General features: G+C 36.4%; 2 protein-coding genes across 6 annotated transcripts; both read right to left on the minus strand.

Annotated features, from left to right (window-relative positions):
* Positions 1 to 1,954: 1,954 nt before the first annotated feature.
* Positions 1,955 to 8,027, minus strand: LOC103704329 (glycine-rich RNA-binding protein RZ1A). Of its 5 annotated transcripts, none has more exons than XR_003385085.4 (5): positions 7,890 to 8,027; positions 5,425 to 5,550; positions 3,511 to 4,057; positions 2,874 to 3,087; positions 1,955 to 2,796 (listed from the first exon to the last, which is right to left on the minus strand). XR_003385085.4 is itself a non-coding variant. In XM_088715118.2 (5 exons), exons 2-4 carry the CDS (start codon positions 5,533 to 5,535, stop codon positions 3,533 to 3,535), a joined length of 792 nt encoding a protein of 263 aa, XP_088571244.2. In that variant the 5' UTR covers positions 5,536 to 5,550; positions 7,890 to 8,027; the 3' UTR covers positions 3,048 to 3,087; positions 3,511 to 3,532. The 5 variants fall into 5 exon arrangements, 4 of the variants coding, with proteins under 4 accessions (XP_088571245.2, XP_088571244.2, XP_088571243.2 ...); XM_088715118.2 differs by lacking the exon at positions 1,955 to 2,796 and adding an exon at positions 5,054 to 5,209 and having other exon boundaries at positions 3,048 to 3,087; XM_088715117.2 differs by lacking the exons at positions 1,955 to 2,796; positions 2,874 to 3,087 and adding exons at positions 3,143 to 3,424; positions 5,054 to 5,209.
* Positions 8,028 to 14,901: 6,874 nt separating this feature from the next.
* Positions 14,902 to 16,221, minus strand: LOC103704404 (nuclear speckle RNA-binding protein B-like). Its single transcript, XM_008787673.5, has one exon. The coding sequence runs from the start codon at positions 15,964 to 15,966 to the stop codon at positions 15,280 to 15,282; it is 687 nt and encodes a 228-aa protein (XP_008785895.4). The 5' UTR covers positions 15,967 to 16,221; the 3' UTR covers positions 14,902 to 15,279.
* Positions 16,222 to 16,910: the final 689 nt, after the last annotated feature.

The following is a 16,910-nucleotide window of genomic DNA, read 5'->3' on the forward strand; positions in this document are numbered from 1 at the left end:
GGTACTACTATTTTGACTTTCCTTTTTTTTAAATCACTTTTATTATTTTTTCAAAAAATAAATGTACAAAATTTTTATAACTAATAATTTTAAAAACAAGAAATTCATAATTTTTTTTTATCACCACTACCACCACAATCTCAACCACCACCACTTTCGCTACACCGTTGTTGCCACTCTACCACCATCACTCCCGTACTATCGGCCGTCATTGTTACCACCTTTGTAATATTATTAGCACTTCCACTATCTTCACTATCACTACTATAACTAACTCGATTATACCATCACTGCATGGTCATCCCTACAACACGTTGTTGGAGCCCTTGCTACCATCACTATCACTACCACCGCCACTACCACCACTACCGTATCGCCTCCACAACACCACTACTACCATTATTACCCCTTCATCTACACCACCAACATAACTACCATCAACTTACATTTTTTTATATTACAAGTGAAAGTGCAATTGGCTTATTTTAGTAAGAAATTAATCTAAAATGTAACTATATATTCATTTTATGAATTTCCCATAGATCTTGAAGTAAAAGTGTTCGACCATCTTCCTCAATTTTGACTCAGTACAGAATTTAGAACACACTCACGTAAGCTGACCATCCAATTATTTTAAACTATTTTTTTGATGATACGCAATAGTTTGAGCTTTTTATTTTTTAAGAAAGATAGGATCAAGCGCTGTCTGAGCCTATTATATGTAAAAAAATATATATCCGGTACACCTATGTTAGGTCTTTCCATCTAATACAATTCCTTTCTCACAAAGCCGAAACAGATTCTTTGGCGGCAGTAGCACTTCCAGATAGTCCAATCCAATTCACAACTTAAGCTTTTGGTAATTCTTTTTTATATATATCTTTTCTAGCATTCGCTTTTAGCTGAATTATTTACCAAACACCGCTCCGCAAATCCCATTCTATTGCCGTACGGGCTTAGCTTTTGCAGAAGGATGCATACGAAACACACAGGAAACATATAAAAACAGGAGCCGATCTATATACAATGAGCCCGGAAACCTAGCAATCCCAATCCGTGCTTCAGACCTCCCGGCAATCCCATGTCAACATTAAAAGTGCGGCAAGTGTAGACGATGGAAGGACTCTAGAGTTTTCAGATGAGAGAAATTTGTGAGGTTTGCGGAGAAAGCTGGAGAATGTTTAGAAGCATCGTGCGAATAGCTAAAAATTTTAAATCTGAAAAAGGAAGCATCGCCATTCTGAGAAAGATATAGTTTTCATACAGATTACTCCCACAATTAGTTTTTAGTATATGCCTCATCTTGCATAGTTTGTTTGAAGTAGCAACCCATCCAGAGCAAAGCAAAACTAAACTGAAAATTTAACGCAACCAATTGCAATTCCATCCTAACAAAGTAGTGGTTCTCAGAAAATAGAACTAGAGATTTACCACACTCAGCATTATGCAAGCATGATGGGTTCAGATCTAGAAACTTATGGCAACATCAACAACACTTAATGACAGTGAATTCTTATCCAAATGCCAAACCTCAACCAAGCTCCAAATTGTCAAAAAACATAGGCATTTTTTTCTCTACTAGGTCAAATGAAGGCATATACCATGTGGTATGATTTAATGGCACCAAAAGGTGAACAAGCGTCAGTCATGCATAGATTTATCATGTCCAGCATGACTTCAAAAGGAGCAAGAACAGCATGACTTCAAAAGGAGCAAGAACAGAAGAGCTCAACTCCCTCGCCCCGCCACCCCCCCAACAAAAAAAAGAAAAAGAAAAAAAAAAACCTTCACTCCAGGACGCACGCACAAGAATGCATAACATAGCAGATAAAAGGGAAAAAAGTTCACAGGAATACAGACCCACAAGAAAGATGAAAACACATATCAGCAATGCAATAAAAGCACAGAATGATATCTCAAATCACGCAATTTAACAGAAAGATGAATCAACCCAGACAAACAACAGCGACTACATTGCTGATTGAAACACATACAAGCATGCGGATGCAGCAGCATCTCAATCACGCAATTTAACAGAATACCTCACAACAATACAGTTGTCCATCTGTACTTCAGCCTACCAAAGAAGTCGAGCATACAAGAGATCATGGGATTCTTATGGCTAGCATAAGAGAACACTAATGGACATGCAAAATGGCCTCTTCATTTAGGATCTTGGATCCGGATCAACATAAATTTCTATGTCACAGATTCTCATGGACGGTCATAGAGCATCTTGTGTTAGCATATCTCAGCATCTAGCAAAATATGTTATTTCAAAGAGCAAAATGGCAAAATTCCAGAGTGACCCAAGGAACGACAGAGAACCTTCAAGAAGTGAAATTGTTGGCTCGAAGTTCTAGAGATAGCAAATAGATACAAAAAGAGACTGTGAAACTGGAAGAACCATAGTTTGACCAAACAGGATGACTTGTTCACTGAACCTCTGTTGAGAAACCCAGGAATCATGACCCCATCATTGAGTAGGATGACTCATTGTAAAATCTTTGTCTGGCCCAAAATCATAAATAAAGAACAGTAACACACCTACGATGACTGCTGAGTCTGTCAAAGATCTTGACAAAAGTTGCAGCATCATATGCAGGGAGGGATCTCCTTTGATCAAAAAAGTAAAAGTTTCAGACCAGATCAATCCATGTCTATGTTGCAGGAGATCACTGCTGCTGCAGCAAAGCTTAAGCAGTAATGTGCAAAAAACCATGTCCAAATAATGCAAGAATAGCATCAAGTAACCCAAGCATCAATCCAAAATGCTCACAAAGGCCAAACCATAGCCTGCCAAAAGGTTAACACAATCATCATCACATTAAAAAGTAATCAAAAATTTCAAGGGTAGGAAAGTCTAACTTTACCAGGTTTCTTCCCACCAAGTAGGGTCAAACCATCTTCGGGGGGGCATCAAAACAGCACAAGAGACCACTGGTGATACTCTATTATTTCAGGCAGTTCTCAAGTGTGAATAATCGGTTTTTTCAAGTCCCAACAAAGAGACACTCCAAATTAATTGTAGTTATAACCAAAGATCCTACTCAATGAAAGCATCCCATTGAATCCTCCAGTAGCATCCTGATGAACAACATACCAAGAAGCCGAAACCAAAGAAAAAAATGCCACAAAATCATTGAGAATCCAAAAGCAATAATGAAATTCAAAGTTTTAAAGACCAAATGCCCATAGCATGTCAAGCAAGCATGAGGCACCAGATCAAAATGACATAACAGGGAACTGAAACATCAATTATATCAGAACCAATTGTATCTATCCAGGCCCCAACATTATAAAATAACCACAATCCTAGCAGATCCAAAGTAGAAACACTAACGGGAGAACATATCCAGCAAAGCCAGTAACAAGGTCCAGTGCCACCTTAAAACTTTTGGAGCAGTACTGCACTAGTTCAATGCTGCATAATAATGTTTAAGAAGAAACACATATATGTGTCAAATTTAACATAAAAGCATGATATATTATAGCATAGCTATTGCATACCTGGCAAAAAAGCAACACTTCCTTAAGATCTGTAGCCCCCTCCACTGGGACGTTCATATGGACCAGACCGATCACGATTATATCGATCAGTTCCTGGCCCGCTACGGCTTCCCCCATCCCTGTTGCGCCCAGAATATCGGTCCCCATTACGGTCAGGTCCATAACGACTATTACCACTGCCCCCGCTGCCATACCTATCATCCCTGCCACCATACCTATCTCCTCTTGCACTATCACCAGATGGGCACTCCCTTGCGAAATGCCCAGGCTTGCCACATTTGAAGCACTCTCCACTGTTTGAACCACGTCCTCCACCAAAGTCACGACCATGATCACGATCACGACCACGACCACGGTAGCGATCATAATCACGGTCACCATTACGATCCCTAGAAGATCCTTGTGGCTGAGCTCTATCTACAGTGATAGCTCGTCCATCCAAATCAATTCCATTCATCGCTTCAATGGCTTCTTCCATAGCATTTTTCTCGTCAAAAGTGACAAAACCAAATCCACGAGATCGACCAGAAAACCTGTCCACAACTACCTACAGAACCAGCAGAGCACCACTGTGTTGAAATGCACATGTTCAAGTAACAGATTATGTGAAAATCAAAAGCCAAAAAGTAATATACTTCAGTTGGAGATGAAAAGTAAACCAGCATTCTCAGTTAGAAATCAAAACAATTATAAATATTGAGCAATTAAAACTGTTGAGAACCGGTCAGTGTTAAAATCCATTCAAAAGTCATCCCTGATGAGTATCAGAATTTTCCAAAATTCAAAGAGTATATAAAGATTATACGCAAACCATTTGGATTCCTAGTTCAGAGCAATAAAAAATAATTTGGCTTAGTAAGTTCACCACTAATATATTTTCTGCTATGCTACTATTAAGGGTGTGTCATCTTGATAATCCATCTTTGCCAAACACTCCCATTGAGTGTCAGGCATTTCCATATCCTCAATATATAAGAGTTATCTTCAAATAACTCTTTGTTCCCTACTTTCAGAGATATTTAGGAACAGTAAAAGATAACTCGATGAGTGATCTTTGGAAAAGATTTCCTGAGTTCGTCAAGATTTTAATATTGTTATGATACCATTTACATTAAACAAAGAAGAAAAACTTCTTCATGATCAAAAAAGCAATTATTCTGTAAGTCAGCTATATAATCTATCTTGCCAGTCAGTCCTATTGAGTGTCGAGCTGTTAAAAATCCATTACATATGTAAATACATATACATACATACACACAAATACATATATGTACACATATGTTCACATACATACATAGAGAGGCCATTTCTGAGTCCTGGTTTAGAGTATCTAAAAACAACAACAAAAAATAACATGGTTTTCTAAGTTCATCGCGATTTTGATCCCTATTACGTAGCTGCTTAGATTGCACAAGGCAAATGAAACTTGGTAATGATCAAATAATGATAACTTGCTAGCAATAAAAACCATCCATTTTGTTGTCTGCCAACAATAGCATGGTTTCTAGGTACACTTAAATAGAACAATAATTATTTGCTTTACTTGATATTTTTGAGAGACAGTGGGAAGACGTGGAACCAGAACATGTATCAACACAGAAAATAAAAGTGAATAAGAATCTGCCAATTCTGATAAACAGGTAGGAGCCCCGTCAATGAAAATTGAACGTATTAGGGCATATCCTCTTCCTTTCGTTAACTGAAAATAAGAAGAAAAGAGAGAAAACAGAGCAAGAAGTTACCAAATTACAACTGCTATAGGTGTTTCTTGAATGCTTACACATATACTGAGATACGGTGGAAAGCATGGAGCTTAGAAGAGCAATAGAAGAAAAAACAAAAGAAAAAGAAAAAGCAAATACATTATCGCATGATTTTTATACAGAGAAATTTGTAAATAATCCTAGATTGTACCTTTGCCTCGGTAAGGTGGCCAAATTTTTCAAATGCATCCTTCAGATTTCCATCAGTAGTTGACCATGACAGGCCCCCAATAAAGCAGCGGTACTCCTCTATGTCTGACATTATCAGTTGATTTAACTGCAGATGGAGAAAGAACCCATGAAAGGACAAAAAATGTAAGTAATAAATTTTAGACTTCATAAGCATGCAATTTAGGAATAATTCATATATTGCATTTTTAAACTTGCCTTGTCCTGTTTATCGAAAGCAAGACTTGTATGCCGTAACCAACACATGATCAGCAGACAAATTACTCAACAAAACATAACATGACAAATGAAACAAACAACAATTGAATTGCATTAAAAAAAAAAAAAAAATGGAACATGACATTGTATACGTCATCCTGAACGTTTCCTTGTATGCCTTCCATATCAAGTTCAGATAAGTGAGATAACTAACAAAATTAACAAAACAACCAAATAAAATAGTAGAACAACAATAAGAGAATAACTGGTGACAATGAAAACTAATAAACACACACAAAACCAGGAAGAAACCGAAAGAACAGTTTAAGTGAATAAAAATAGCAACATCAACAATGATAATTGCTTACATAGTACTCAGGTAATCAACATGAAGTGTGTGGAAGTGTTGTGAAAATCAGTGCCTAAAGAATCAAGGTAGCAACCTAGGCATTGCTTTAGTTAAACATATTAGTTATAATGAACATGCAAATGCAAATGGCTGTAGAGATTTCAAATAAAAGGTAAGTTTTAAAAGGATTTAAATGTGGATTAGACACCAATCTATCTTCCCCACGAAATTGTTTAGGATTTATTTGCTATATGAATTTTTGTTATGACCAACGAATCACTATGAATTTGGATTTTCAGAGGACATAAGATTTCTATTACACAGAATCATAGAAATTCCAACTTGAGGAGAGTTTTCCCCTAAGACCTCTCCTTAGAGTCCAGCAATGCTGAAAACACTTTCTCAGTATAAGTTTAGAAATTGAGTACTTAAGAGGGAATCCAATTGAAGTTATTATAGGAATTGAAAAGTCGGGAAATATAACCAATTTATATAGTATTAGCCTGTTAGGCTGTGTAGTTCTCTTTTTTATTTTGCAAATGCATGCCTTGTTATACTTGCACTATTGTTAATATACCCAAAAAAAATCAAAATTAACAAGATGGGAGTGGAAATAGTTTATTTTATCATTTAATCCTAACTTCTCACCCTATCTAATGCTTCCTCATCTCACCTGATGCTAAGGCAAGTTAGCATCCCTTCACCAAAAGCTTTCCAGCTCTCAACAGGAACTGTCTGCTCCTCCACTTGTCTGTTGCTAAGCAAAGGCCCTCCAGCAGCCCTTCAGCAGTTGTCCGACAGTCAACAGCCATCCAATAGCAGCATCTATTTTTCTTATTCTTCCTCCTCTTGAGGCTCTTACCTTCATCATTTTCTCTTTTCTTATTTTATTTTATTATTTTCTTGTCTTATTCTTCTTCTTCTTTTCTTTTTTTCTTTTAAATTGTGCTTTTCTCTTCTTCCTCTTCCTTTTCCCCTTCTATTATGTAACAACCTTTCATTTTATTTTATTCTTCCTTTTCTTCTTCCCTATTTTTCCTTCATCTTTTCCCTCTGCTTGTCCTTTTTTTTGCTCATGGCTTTTCTTTTATGTTTTCCTATATCTTCTTTGCCCCCCACCCCCCTGTCTAACAAGTTGCAATATTAATTATTCTCATTGTTAAATCATTTCGTTTTTAACATCTTGCTTTTGTTATCATTTATGACTCTTGTATTTGACTTGGTGGATTCATGTGATGAAACCACGCCTTGCTTCGTGGTTTATTTGATTATCTATACGTATAATCAACAATTTTTGTGGCTTATAATTATAGAGAAAAGTATCATTCAAGCAAAATAAAATAAATAAAGCAACATAAAAATAATAGCTTGGTAATCAAATTTATCATCCTTGTTAGCCTCTAGAAATTACAATCTTATGTTTGTATTTTTCACGTAATTTAACCTGACAAGAATTAATGGACAGAACCTTAAGTTCTATGCAACTCCCCCCCTTCCCCCTCCCAAGAACAAGAAAAGAAAAGAAAAGGCTCAGCACGGTAATAAAATTTCTTATCACCAAAACCAAGTGCAAATTAATAAAACCCTGCACATATGTCTTCAAAGATGAGAACTAGAGATTCTGATTTTTCAGATCTATAACCCAAATAGAAGGAATCAGAAAAAAAAAAAAAAAACATAGTGGAAAATTTATCAGCAAGTTCTTAGAAGAAAAGCATCACAAGATTTGTTCCAAATGACAGAAAAAGGGAGAACACGAAGATCTCTAACCACAAGAAAATGAGAAGATCTGAGAGCAAAAAATCACCGATAGTTGGACATAAAAAACGAGACATAGAGATCAGAAACCATAGTACGCAGATGTTTGGATCCCGATCTACCTGCGAAATAGCGAGGAACAACTCGAGGGAAGAAGAGAGAGACTTCTCTGCCGCGCTTTCTTTGTGCGGAAGAAACCCTAGCTAAGAAGCTCGGCGTCGACGGCCCCCTTTTTAAGGTTCGTGAAAGGAGAGGTGCCGCGGTGTGGTCATATGGATAGATTCGAGTCAATTATTCGCTGACCCGCGTCGAGCTCGAACTAAGCCGATCCGGTTCGGCCGGTCCATGCCAATAATGACCAAACTGATTTTATTGAAAAAGCTCCGCCTACTACGGAAGGCTAATCGCATTGAAGGCAACTCAGCTAGTCGGATAGAATTTCGAAATACTCCTGCGACTGGAAGTGGAAGCGGCTGGGGAGAACTATGCTTCTATCTGGACCCGGCTCAGAATTTTTTTCAAGCTTTGGACCGTGTTTTTTTGGCCTGAACCTGACATGGGCACCTGAGTTTCACCCAAATTTGATTGGATCGGTCAAAATCATCCATTTGAACCAAAAATAAATTTAGCCCGAACACGATTAAAATTTAATATTATATATTATTGCTTCGTAAGTAAATAGGCCAGCTAAAAACTAAGTTCTCTTCTATAACATAAGTAAATGATACATGCTATATCATTTTCAACTAAATTTATTCTAATTTATTTTTTACTTTTTCATCATTCTCTTCAAATAATAGCATATAAAAATCAATGGACTCAGGCCTGAATTCAGGCCCGGATTTGGGCTCCATTTCATTTCAGTCATTATTCGGACTGGATCCGAGCCGAGCCGAGCCGAGCCAACGACATATATATCCGATCTCAAAAATAAATGAACACTACATATAAGCACAAATCTGATCTGAACTCTTTCGAGCCTAGTCTATAAGCCGACCCGAAGTTGGCACAGTCTGATAGATCTTGGGCCAGCCCGAGCCCATTTCTAGCCTAGAATACTTTAGATCTACTACTAAACATCCTCTAAGACTAGATGAGAATTATATATTATTTATTGTGACTAATATTTATAGCAAAGCGAATAAAGCTGCATATTGGATGGTTGTTTTTGTTATTGAACACTCTAGTGGATCTTTATGGACATCTCGATCTAGTATTCCTATTTAGTTTACAGATATAATATTTTCTAATTTTGTTGGACGTATTGATGCTAGCAAAGTATGAGCCATCTAGTCAATAAAAACAAAGCAAAAAAAAAAAAAAAATGCTTTGTCTATTGCTAAATTAGTGCTACGCTTATGACTTTTGTTGTTTACTTTTATAGGACAACTATGGAGGTTTATTATTTGGAGCCGCTAGAGCCTTACAATACATTTTAGAAAAAACAAAGTAAAACTTAAATTATTTATAAAAATTATTAAAAAATATTATTTAAAGTAAAAATAATGTTTAAAAATTAATATGTAGACATGTGTCCACATAAATTTGTGTCATGATTGTATTGCCTACACTATGCTTGTTTGTTATATTAATTCAATAAAATAATATTAGTGCAAGTATATATATTTTGTAAACAAAATTTATAATATTAAAAGGATACGAAGCTCTCACAGAAATTTCTTGATTACAGCATGTTATATTTGCTAGTTTTTATTAGTGAAAACTGTAAATGCAATTATGATGTTATGGGGGTATTGTTGAAGGCAAACATATAATTTCAAGATTACTATTATCAATGCCTATATAATAGCCTAGCCTCTAACACATTCCTTTCTATATGACTTGAATAGATCATGGAGCTCCTGAAATTAATGACATAAAATTTATGTTTTTCAAATAAAGGTTTACATCATATGTATTAATGCTATATATTTGGATATATGTACTAAACCTATTATAAAATGTGACCATTGGTTATTAACTATACATGGCATGCATAATTATGGTTAGTGACTTATGTGGATTGTCTCAAAATACCATGATTTTCAGTATTATTTCATATTGACCTTAATTATCATAATAGAGGTATGCACTTATTTTTTTCTAAATTTATTAACATATTAGTATGACTAGTTCAGTACTTAAGTATATGCAAAGGATATGCATGCCAATTAGTAATCTGGAAAATAGCATTAGAATTTGGGCATTATACTTATTCCTTGTGTGTTTGTTGTTAATAATAATATTATAGTCTACATTAATAGATTACACAATGAGTGGGCAGAAGTCTTGAAATGGAAAATGACAAACTTAAAAAAACGTATGCTTCTTTTGGTTAATAGCTTGAGATATAATGTGCTGAAAGTTATATTATCATTATATAGATGATGTCATTGGTGCCACTTTAATTAAATAATTATTCATAATAATATTTGTATGATTTATTAGGGATTGGTTTTAATCCCAAAAATAGCCATCATCTGTGTCAACTCAACTTTCTAATTAGAAATATTATGAAAAAAGTTCAAAGGAGAAAAAAAAATGATTAAATGGCGGGAAGGAGCAAAGTTTTGGGACTATGCCCTTGGTTATTTTGTACTCTAATTGCAAAGGAATTTTAGGAAGAGTTATGTTAAGGTTGAGATAGAATTTCTGCAAGGTAATAAATTGCAGGGTATATTTAGAGAACTTGTTTATATGAGTGTAATGGTGATGGTCGCTATCTATCGGCATTTTAGGCTAAACTATAGGTGTACTCATGAGTTGGATATAGTTGATGCAACATGCATCCTAAGTAGAATCTATGGCAAACTTTATATCATCACATGTTTGTAGAAATTTGAATCATAAGCACCTAGCTTGAAAACTTTTGTTTGCTAACTTTTTTCTAGATGGAAACCATATTACACTAAATGAAGATTCATGCCCGAAAACATATCACCCATTACATGTTAAAACTCGCTCAAAACTCTTGGTATTCTATTTTAAGAAAAATTATAGTTTCGTTCTCCGGGCCATTCCTACACACCTCCCCATCTTTAAAGATTTTCAAAGTGTTCCTTCAAGTTTCAGAGTATTTCAAAATGGCCCTCTTGCTCATCATTCACCAACCAGCCAACACTATTAGCATGCCATCATAAAGAACAAAATTGCCCTCTCCCTCAATAAAAATGCCCTCCACCAGGCCCTTATCCTCCTAAGTTTTCTTTATCTCCTCTTTCTCCCCATGGTCATCCTAGCTTCCATTCAAGACCTCCTCCGCACCAACAGCCTCCCTCTAAGGCTTTTCCCCTGATCAATGGTGTCCTTCGGCTCCTAGGAGATGACATATCAAGGAATAGATTTACAACGAAATAAAATAAACAAGAACTAAAACATCATGGCATTAAAATGCTTCACATCCAAACCACAATAGATGAAAGTCAATCTAGATCAAGAATCAAACCATGAAATGCTTGCTGTGGAATCAAGATGTTTGTGTATTATTTCAACATTTTTTCGGTTATACAGATGAACAAAAGATCTCACATATAGTCCAACAACTAATTATTCTTGCATTTCTCAAAGATGTCTGATGTCAAAGAACAAATAAAACAAGTAAAACCCCTGATCTTATGCATCTTCTTCTCCTTGATCCCCCTACCATATCTCTTCTTCTTCCGGCTCCACCATATTAGATCGATCAACTTAGGTTTCAACATATATGTTCCGGCAAGCTTATGACTCCTCGTATCCTATGCGGACCCATGCGGGTGAGTATTTAGTCTTTCATCGATTATACACCAAAAGAATTTTGGGTATTTATATAAGATCAAGGAATCTAAATAATATCTTCTTGCTAGCCCTTTCGAGCAAGGTTCTGGATTGTTACAAATGGCATCAAAGTAGATCCGGCTTATAGCATATGTGGACTAAAAAATATTGTAACACAAGTCCATAATTAGGACTGATCACAAGGTGATCATGGTATTTGTGATTTAATTTAAATGGATTTGAACTTTTGGCCTAACGAGGATGTCAGGGCTTAAATGTGGTAAGTATACGAGGACATGTGCGGGTGTGTATTTAGTGCCTCATTGATTATTTGTTGGAAAGATCTTGGATACTTGATCGGGACTAAAAAACTTAAATAATATCTTTCAGCTAGCTTTTTTGGGTGAGATCTTGTGTTGTTACATATCTTCATCATCTTTCTCTCTGATTTTTCCCCATATTCATTTCTTCTTCTTTTTTTTAACAAAGAAAAGTTTCTTATCCTTTTCATTTAAAGTTCTCTTTCCTCCTTTTCTTTTGAACTTCTCTTCCCTCCCAAAGTTGTAACCCCTATGATGTTTTCCAAAAATACACCATATTTTGATTTCAATTGCTTGTCCTCTTCTCAAATATTCAGGCCCCTCTCCAGGTCTGATAATGAAATATCTATTCCTACTGTCGTTTTCACTTGCTTAGGATCCATATTATTTAGAAATAATAGGGCCTCTTTTCATGTTATATTTATTCTGATGTTATTGATAAAACATGCATGGTGTGGTTATGCTCAACTACTTAACAATGTTTTTGTGAGAGTACGATGGTTCCTTAAACATCCATATCATGTCTTCACCATATTTGCTGAGGGAGAAATTATGATTACTGTGTCAACAATACAAACAAGTTGTTATTTTATTGTCTGAATTATGTTTTAGCTAGGCAAGAAAAACAATTCAGACATTTTTTTATCTCAGGTGATGGGTATACATATTGAATCATGATTGCATCTGGCCATTATTGTTTATACTAATTATTCTCTTCACTTGCCCTGATATCCATTTTTATAATAATTCTTTCAACTTTTCTGAATAAATTCAGAAAAAAACAAAACATATAAAAGTTCTTGAGAATTATATTTGGTGATGGTGGACAGATATCTTCAACCATGCTTCCCCTCCTTTCTGTCAAATAGATGATGGTTCTGATCGATATTCCATCGAGCTAAGCAGCTTCTTAAGTTTATTTATGTTAATATAATTATCAGGCAGAAGGGTCGTACTGGCGGTCATGGTTCAGATATATTTTTGTTCTAGTTACATTCTGCAGAATTTTGGAGCCTTAATCAGCCATTTTCTTGTACTTTGTCATCCTCCAGGGCTTTGTAAACTTGTCTCGATGTACGTATCCTTAAATACCATGCAAATCCTTTCAATGACTCCACAACGTAACGAAAACAAAGAGAGAGAACCTAAAACATATAAACTGAGGGATTTATCTGAAGAAAGATCCAAGTTTTCTTACAATTAATTGACTTCAGAAACTACAAAATATGATAGAAATTGTTTAAGCACCTCACTTGATATTCATCTAACGCTATTTACGGACAACATGAGATGGGGTCTTAGAGATGCTAACTGTTGCATAAACTATTACATTGACTACTTCCAAAACAACTAGTCGCTCTCTAGTCCAGATAGGACATCTTTACTTCTTGATGACATGAAAACTAATGAATATCTTATTATAATATATAAGTAAATCAATCAAATCTTACTTTTACTTTCTCGGTTTGGAGTAGCAAGATAGGAGGGACGTATATCTATTATTCTACATGAGATAACGATCAAATCATATGCATCTTTCTATGTGGATCAACATGTGCACCTGCGTGTATGACTAGAAATAATCCCACGTTAGGGTTGCAAACTTAGACTCAATCTAGCTACAATGATAAGAAAATCATAAGTCAAGTTTGAAAATTTTCTAAGACTGGCTTTCTTGTTGACGTCAAGCAAAACTATGAATTAGGACTAAATTCCTTGTAAAATCAGCTACATGCTATCTAAAGCTCATCTTTAATGCATAAGAAGACAAGACTCTTCTTGTGAAACCACCTTCTCACTTGTTCAAGATAAGATCATATGATATTCCTGGATCTGTGGTCGTACACATAGATTTGTTTTATAAAAGTATTATTCAAAGAGGTTAACCATCATAAATTGTGGGCAGATCGCCCAAAAGATCTCCAACCAAAGCATAACTATGGATTTGATATATATGTAAAGGTATTTAAGCATTATCTTCCCTTTCTCTTAATTATTTTTTAAAATTTTTTTATTATTCAGTTGAGAGTATTGTCAAACAAGTTAGCTAGAGTTTTCTAGATCAAATAGGACCAAATTAGGCATGAATGACCATTGCGATATTTCGCGTGCGTTCGACTACTTGAACACATTTGGAGATCCATGATCATGCATAATGAAGCATGTACAGATGCAATTATGTGGCTGATCACACAAGAATGACATTATAGAACATGTACACATGTTCTTATTATTTTTGGAACATTTTATATTTTGATTCTCACTAGGATGAAAGTGGACCGAATAATATATATTCAGATTCGATTTCATATCTAAATCTATTAGAAGTCTAAGCATCCAACAAATATCCATATCCGTATCCATATTTGTCAAAGAAAAACAAATATGAATATGGATAGATAGCTACCCGATCTGCATCCAAATATATATCTGATTCTATTTGTAACTCTATTTAATTTTAAATAGCACTCATGATTTTTTAAAAAAAATATATAACCATATAAACATGCTATTAACTTGATCTACCGTCCACTTAGTAATATCTTTAATCTTGTGATTATAAAATTTAATTATCTAACTTATATTTATATTTATCTTCATAGTTTTAGTATCTAACTTGTATCCATATTCATTTAAAAATAATATAGATACGAATTTTTGCATATGATTAATATTCATATCTGTATTTGTATTCATCAAACAAAACAAATATGGATATGTATATACTGGTATCCAATCTGATTTCAATCTTAATTCTCATGGATCTTTCTATTCACATATGGTATAGCATATTGCATGAAACATTGAATAACCTTTCGCACAAAGGACCTCATGACCTATTTCCTTTTAATCACATGTACAATACAATAAAAAAAAATCACATAGGCGAGCTACCATAGACACATACACACACACATAGAGTGCATGCATGTGCTCAATGCATATATGCACCCTGCTCGCATGCTCGCATACATGCACCCATGCTCGCATCGAAGAGGCATATTGGAATTTGGAATGAAAGATTACATATAATGCACATAATACTAATTGCAAGAAGACCTTGTCAAGCAAATGAATGAATAATGATATTAAATAAATAAGAAAACATTAAGTATCTCAACGGCCGGTCACCCTCTGAACTTAACCTAATGGTGGCTACGCCAAAGAAAGACCTGTCGCTAAAGTTAAAAATCTATCAATTGGTGTGACTCTTGTTACAGATGAACCTGCCTGCATCAAAGAGATAAGAAGGTTAGGTTCGTTCGTGATGTCACAATGATGTGGAGTATCCATCAGATATGGACCACCTAATTAATCAAGGGCCCCAAAAAAAAACAAGAAAACAACTGAGTCTTGTCTTCATGCACCTCTCCCACTACGAGCCATCCAACGATCTCTTTCCTCAACCTTTGTCTCTCTATGCTCGCATCTATGGAAACTAAAAATCCTGGTACTGGTTGAAGAGGTCCCAGTAAGCACCAGGAGAAGGTACAACAGGTGTTGTCAAGAAATTGTTAGGACTAACCAAGAAGGTATTCTCCACGAAATTTTTGTTGGCTTGGAAAGCCGGGCTGAGTTCATGAAAGAAGCCAAGGGAATTCGTTTCCATCGACCTGGGTGAGAAGAAGTTAGGAGATATTGATGGGAGAGAAGCTGGGACCGGGGACAAGATGCCTGGGAACGAACTGTGCCGGTGAATCGTCGTCGTGCCACCATCAATTCCTAGTTGATCCAATACATCTTCTCCGTTCTTCCTTTGCATCTCGCCATCCAAGTTGTGCGCTCCCTTCTCAATCGCAGCTAAACGGGCAGCGGGGGACGGTGCTTCTCCAGCAGTATTAACATTGGAAGGCGACCGAGAAGCAGCGGCGGCGGCAGCAGAAGAGGAAGAAGAGGAGGCACCTGTGAGGCGCTGCACCAGCGACATGAAGTCGCCAGGGGTGGTGTGTATGACCTTGGGAGAGACGGCGTAGATTATGACCGGCGGCCGATGCTGAGGAGGCGGCACAACAGGAGGCTTCTTGATCTTGTGTGAGTCCTTTTGAACCTTGAGAGGGGTCGGCCGGGGGCCTTGCAGCTCTCGCCGTGGCGACGGCCGCCCTGTCCGTAGCTCGGAGGGGTCCATAGCGTTCTTTTTGGGATGGAGAGAGTTGTTGAGCTGAAGCTGAGCAAGGTCTAGATAGATAAAGAGAGAGGAGTCGACATTGTGGAAAACAGGACAGCATATGAGATATATAAACGCCAAAGTCAATGAAATAATGGAGTGCTTAATAATATGATAACTTGGTAAAGCAAAAGAAAGGGAAGGATCGAGAGAGAAGAGAAGAGGAGAGACCTTAATTAGTGGGTCTCTATATGTTGAACTCGTCCACGGAGAAGAAGATGGTTTGAAGGTAATCTAACCTATACAGCAAACAGTCTTCTTAGCTGGCGTGTGATCTTATGATTGGTTAAGAGCTAGGGTCATCTATGGTGGGTTACATGAAGACAGGGTCAGAGAAGGATATTTGCTGTTTGATGCCAGAGAGCTGAGCCGGATTATGGCATGCTGCCAGGTCAGACAGACTACTAAAAGGATGATCTGCTGCTAGGTTCTTCAGAAATCTCTCTTTCTCCTGCTCACAAATCATTTTGTATTCAAGTTCCTATGTGATGACGTGTTGAGCAATGAGTGGGTTTCCAGGGGAATTTGCTATGAAGAACTAAACAGGAATATTGTTGGGGTAGGGAAGAGTGCAGTGAAGAAATTTGTGGCAGGGGCGGCGGGGTCCATGAGGTACTTGTCTGATGTAGTCAAGAAGTCAGTCAAAGTTGGGGACCTGGTCAATCGTTTGAAGGGATCTAAGAACGGCATCAAGGCCAATTCTTCATTTGTCTCTACGCCCCACGGCATTATAATATACGTACCAAGTGTAGTTTGTGCAACCTGCTCCCTATACGTGCTAACTCAGATGCCAAATTGATATGGTTGTGGGCAGATGTTAAAGCTCTTGTTTCATGTCGACCAAATTTGCATCAAGTTCGCTGAATTGGGTAATTCAGGTAAGCATCTAGGCTAACGTACTTGAT

The sequence above is a fragment of the Phoenix dactylifera genome, chromosome 2, assembly GCF_051530095.1.
Source record: "Phoenix dactylifera cultivar Ajwa chromosome 2, Ajwa_hap1_PhDact_Kaust_v1.1, whole genome shotgun sequence".
In the NCBI taxonomy this organism is placed as follows: Eukaryota; Viridiplantae; Streptophyta; class Magnoliopsida; order Arecales; family Arecaceae; genus Phoenix; species Phoenix dactylifera.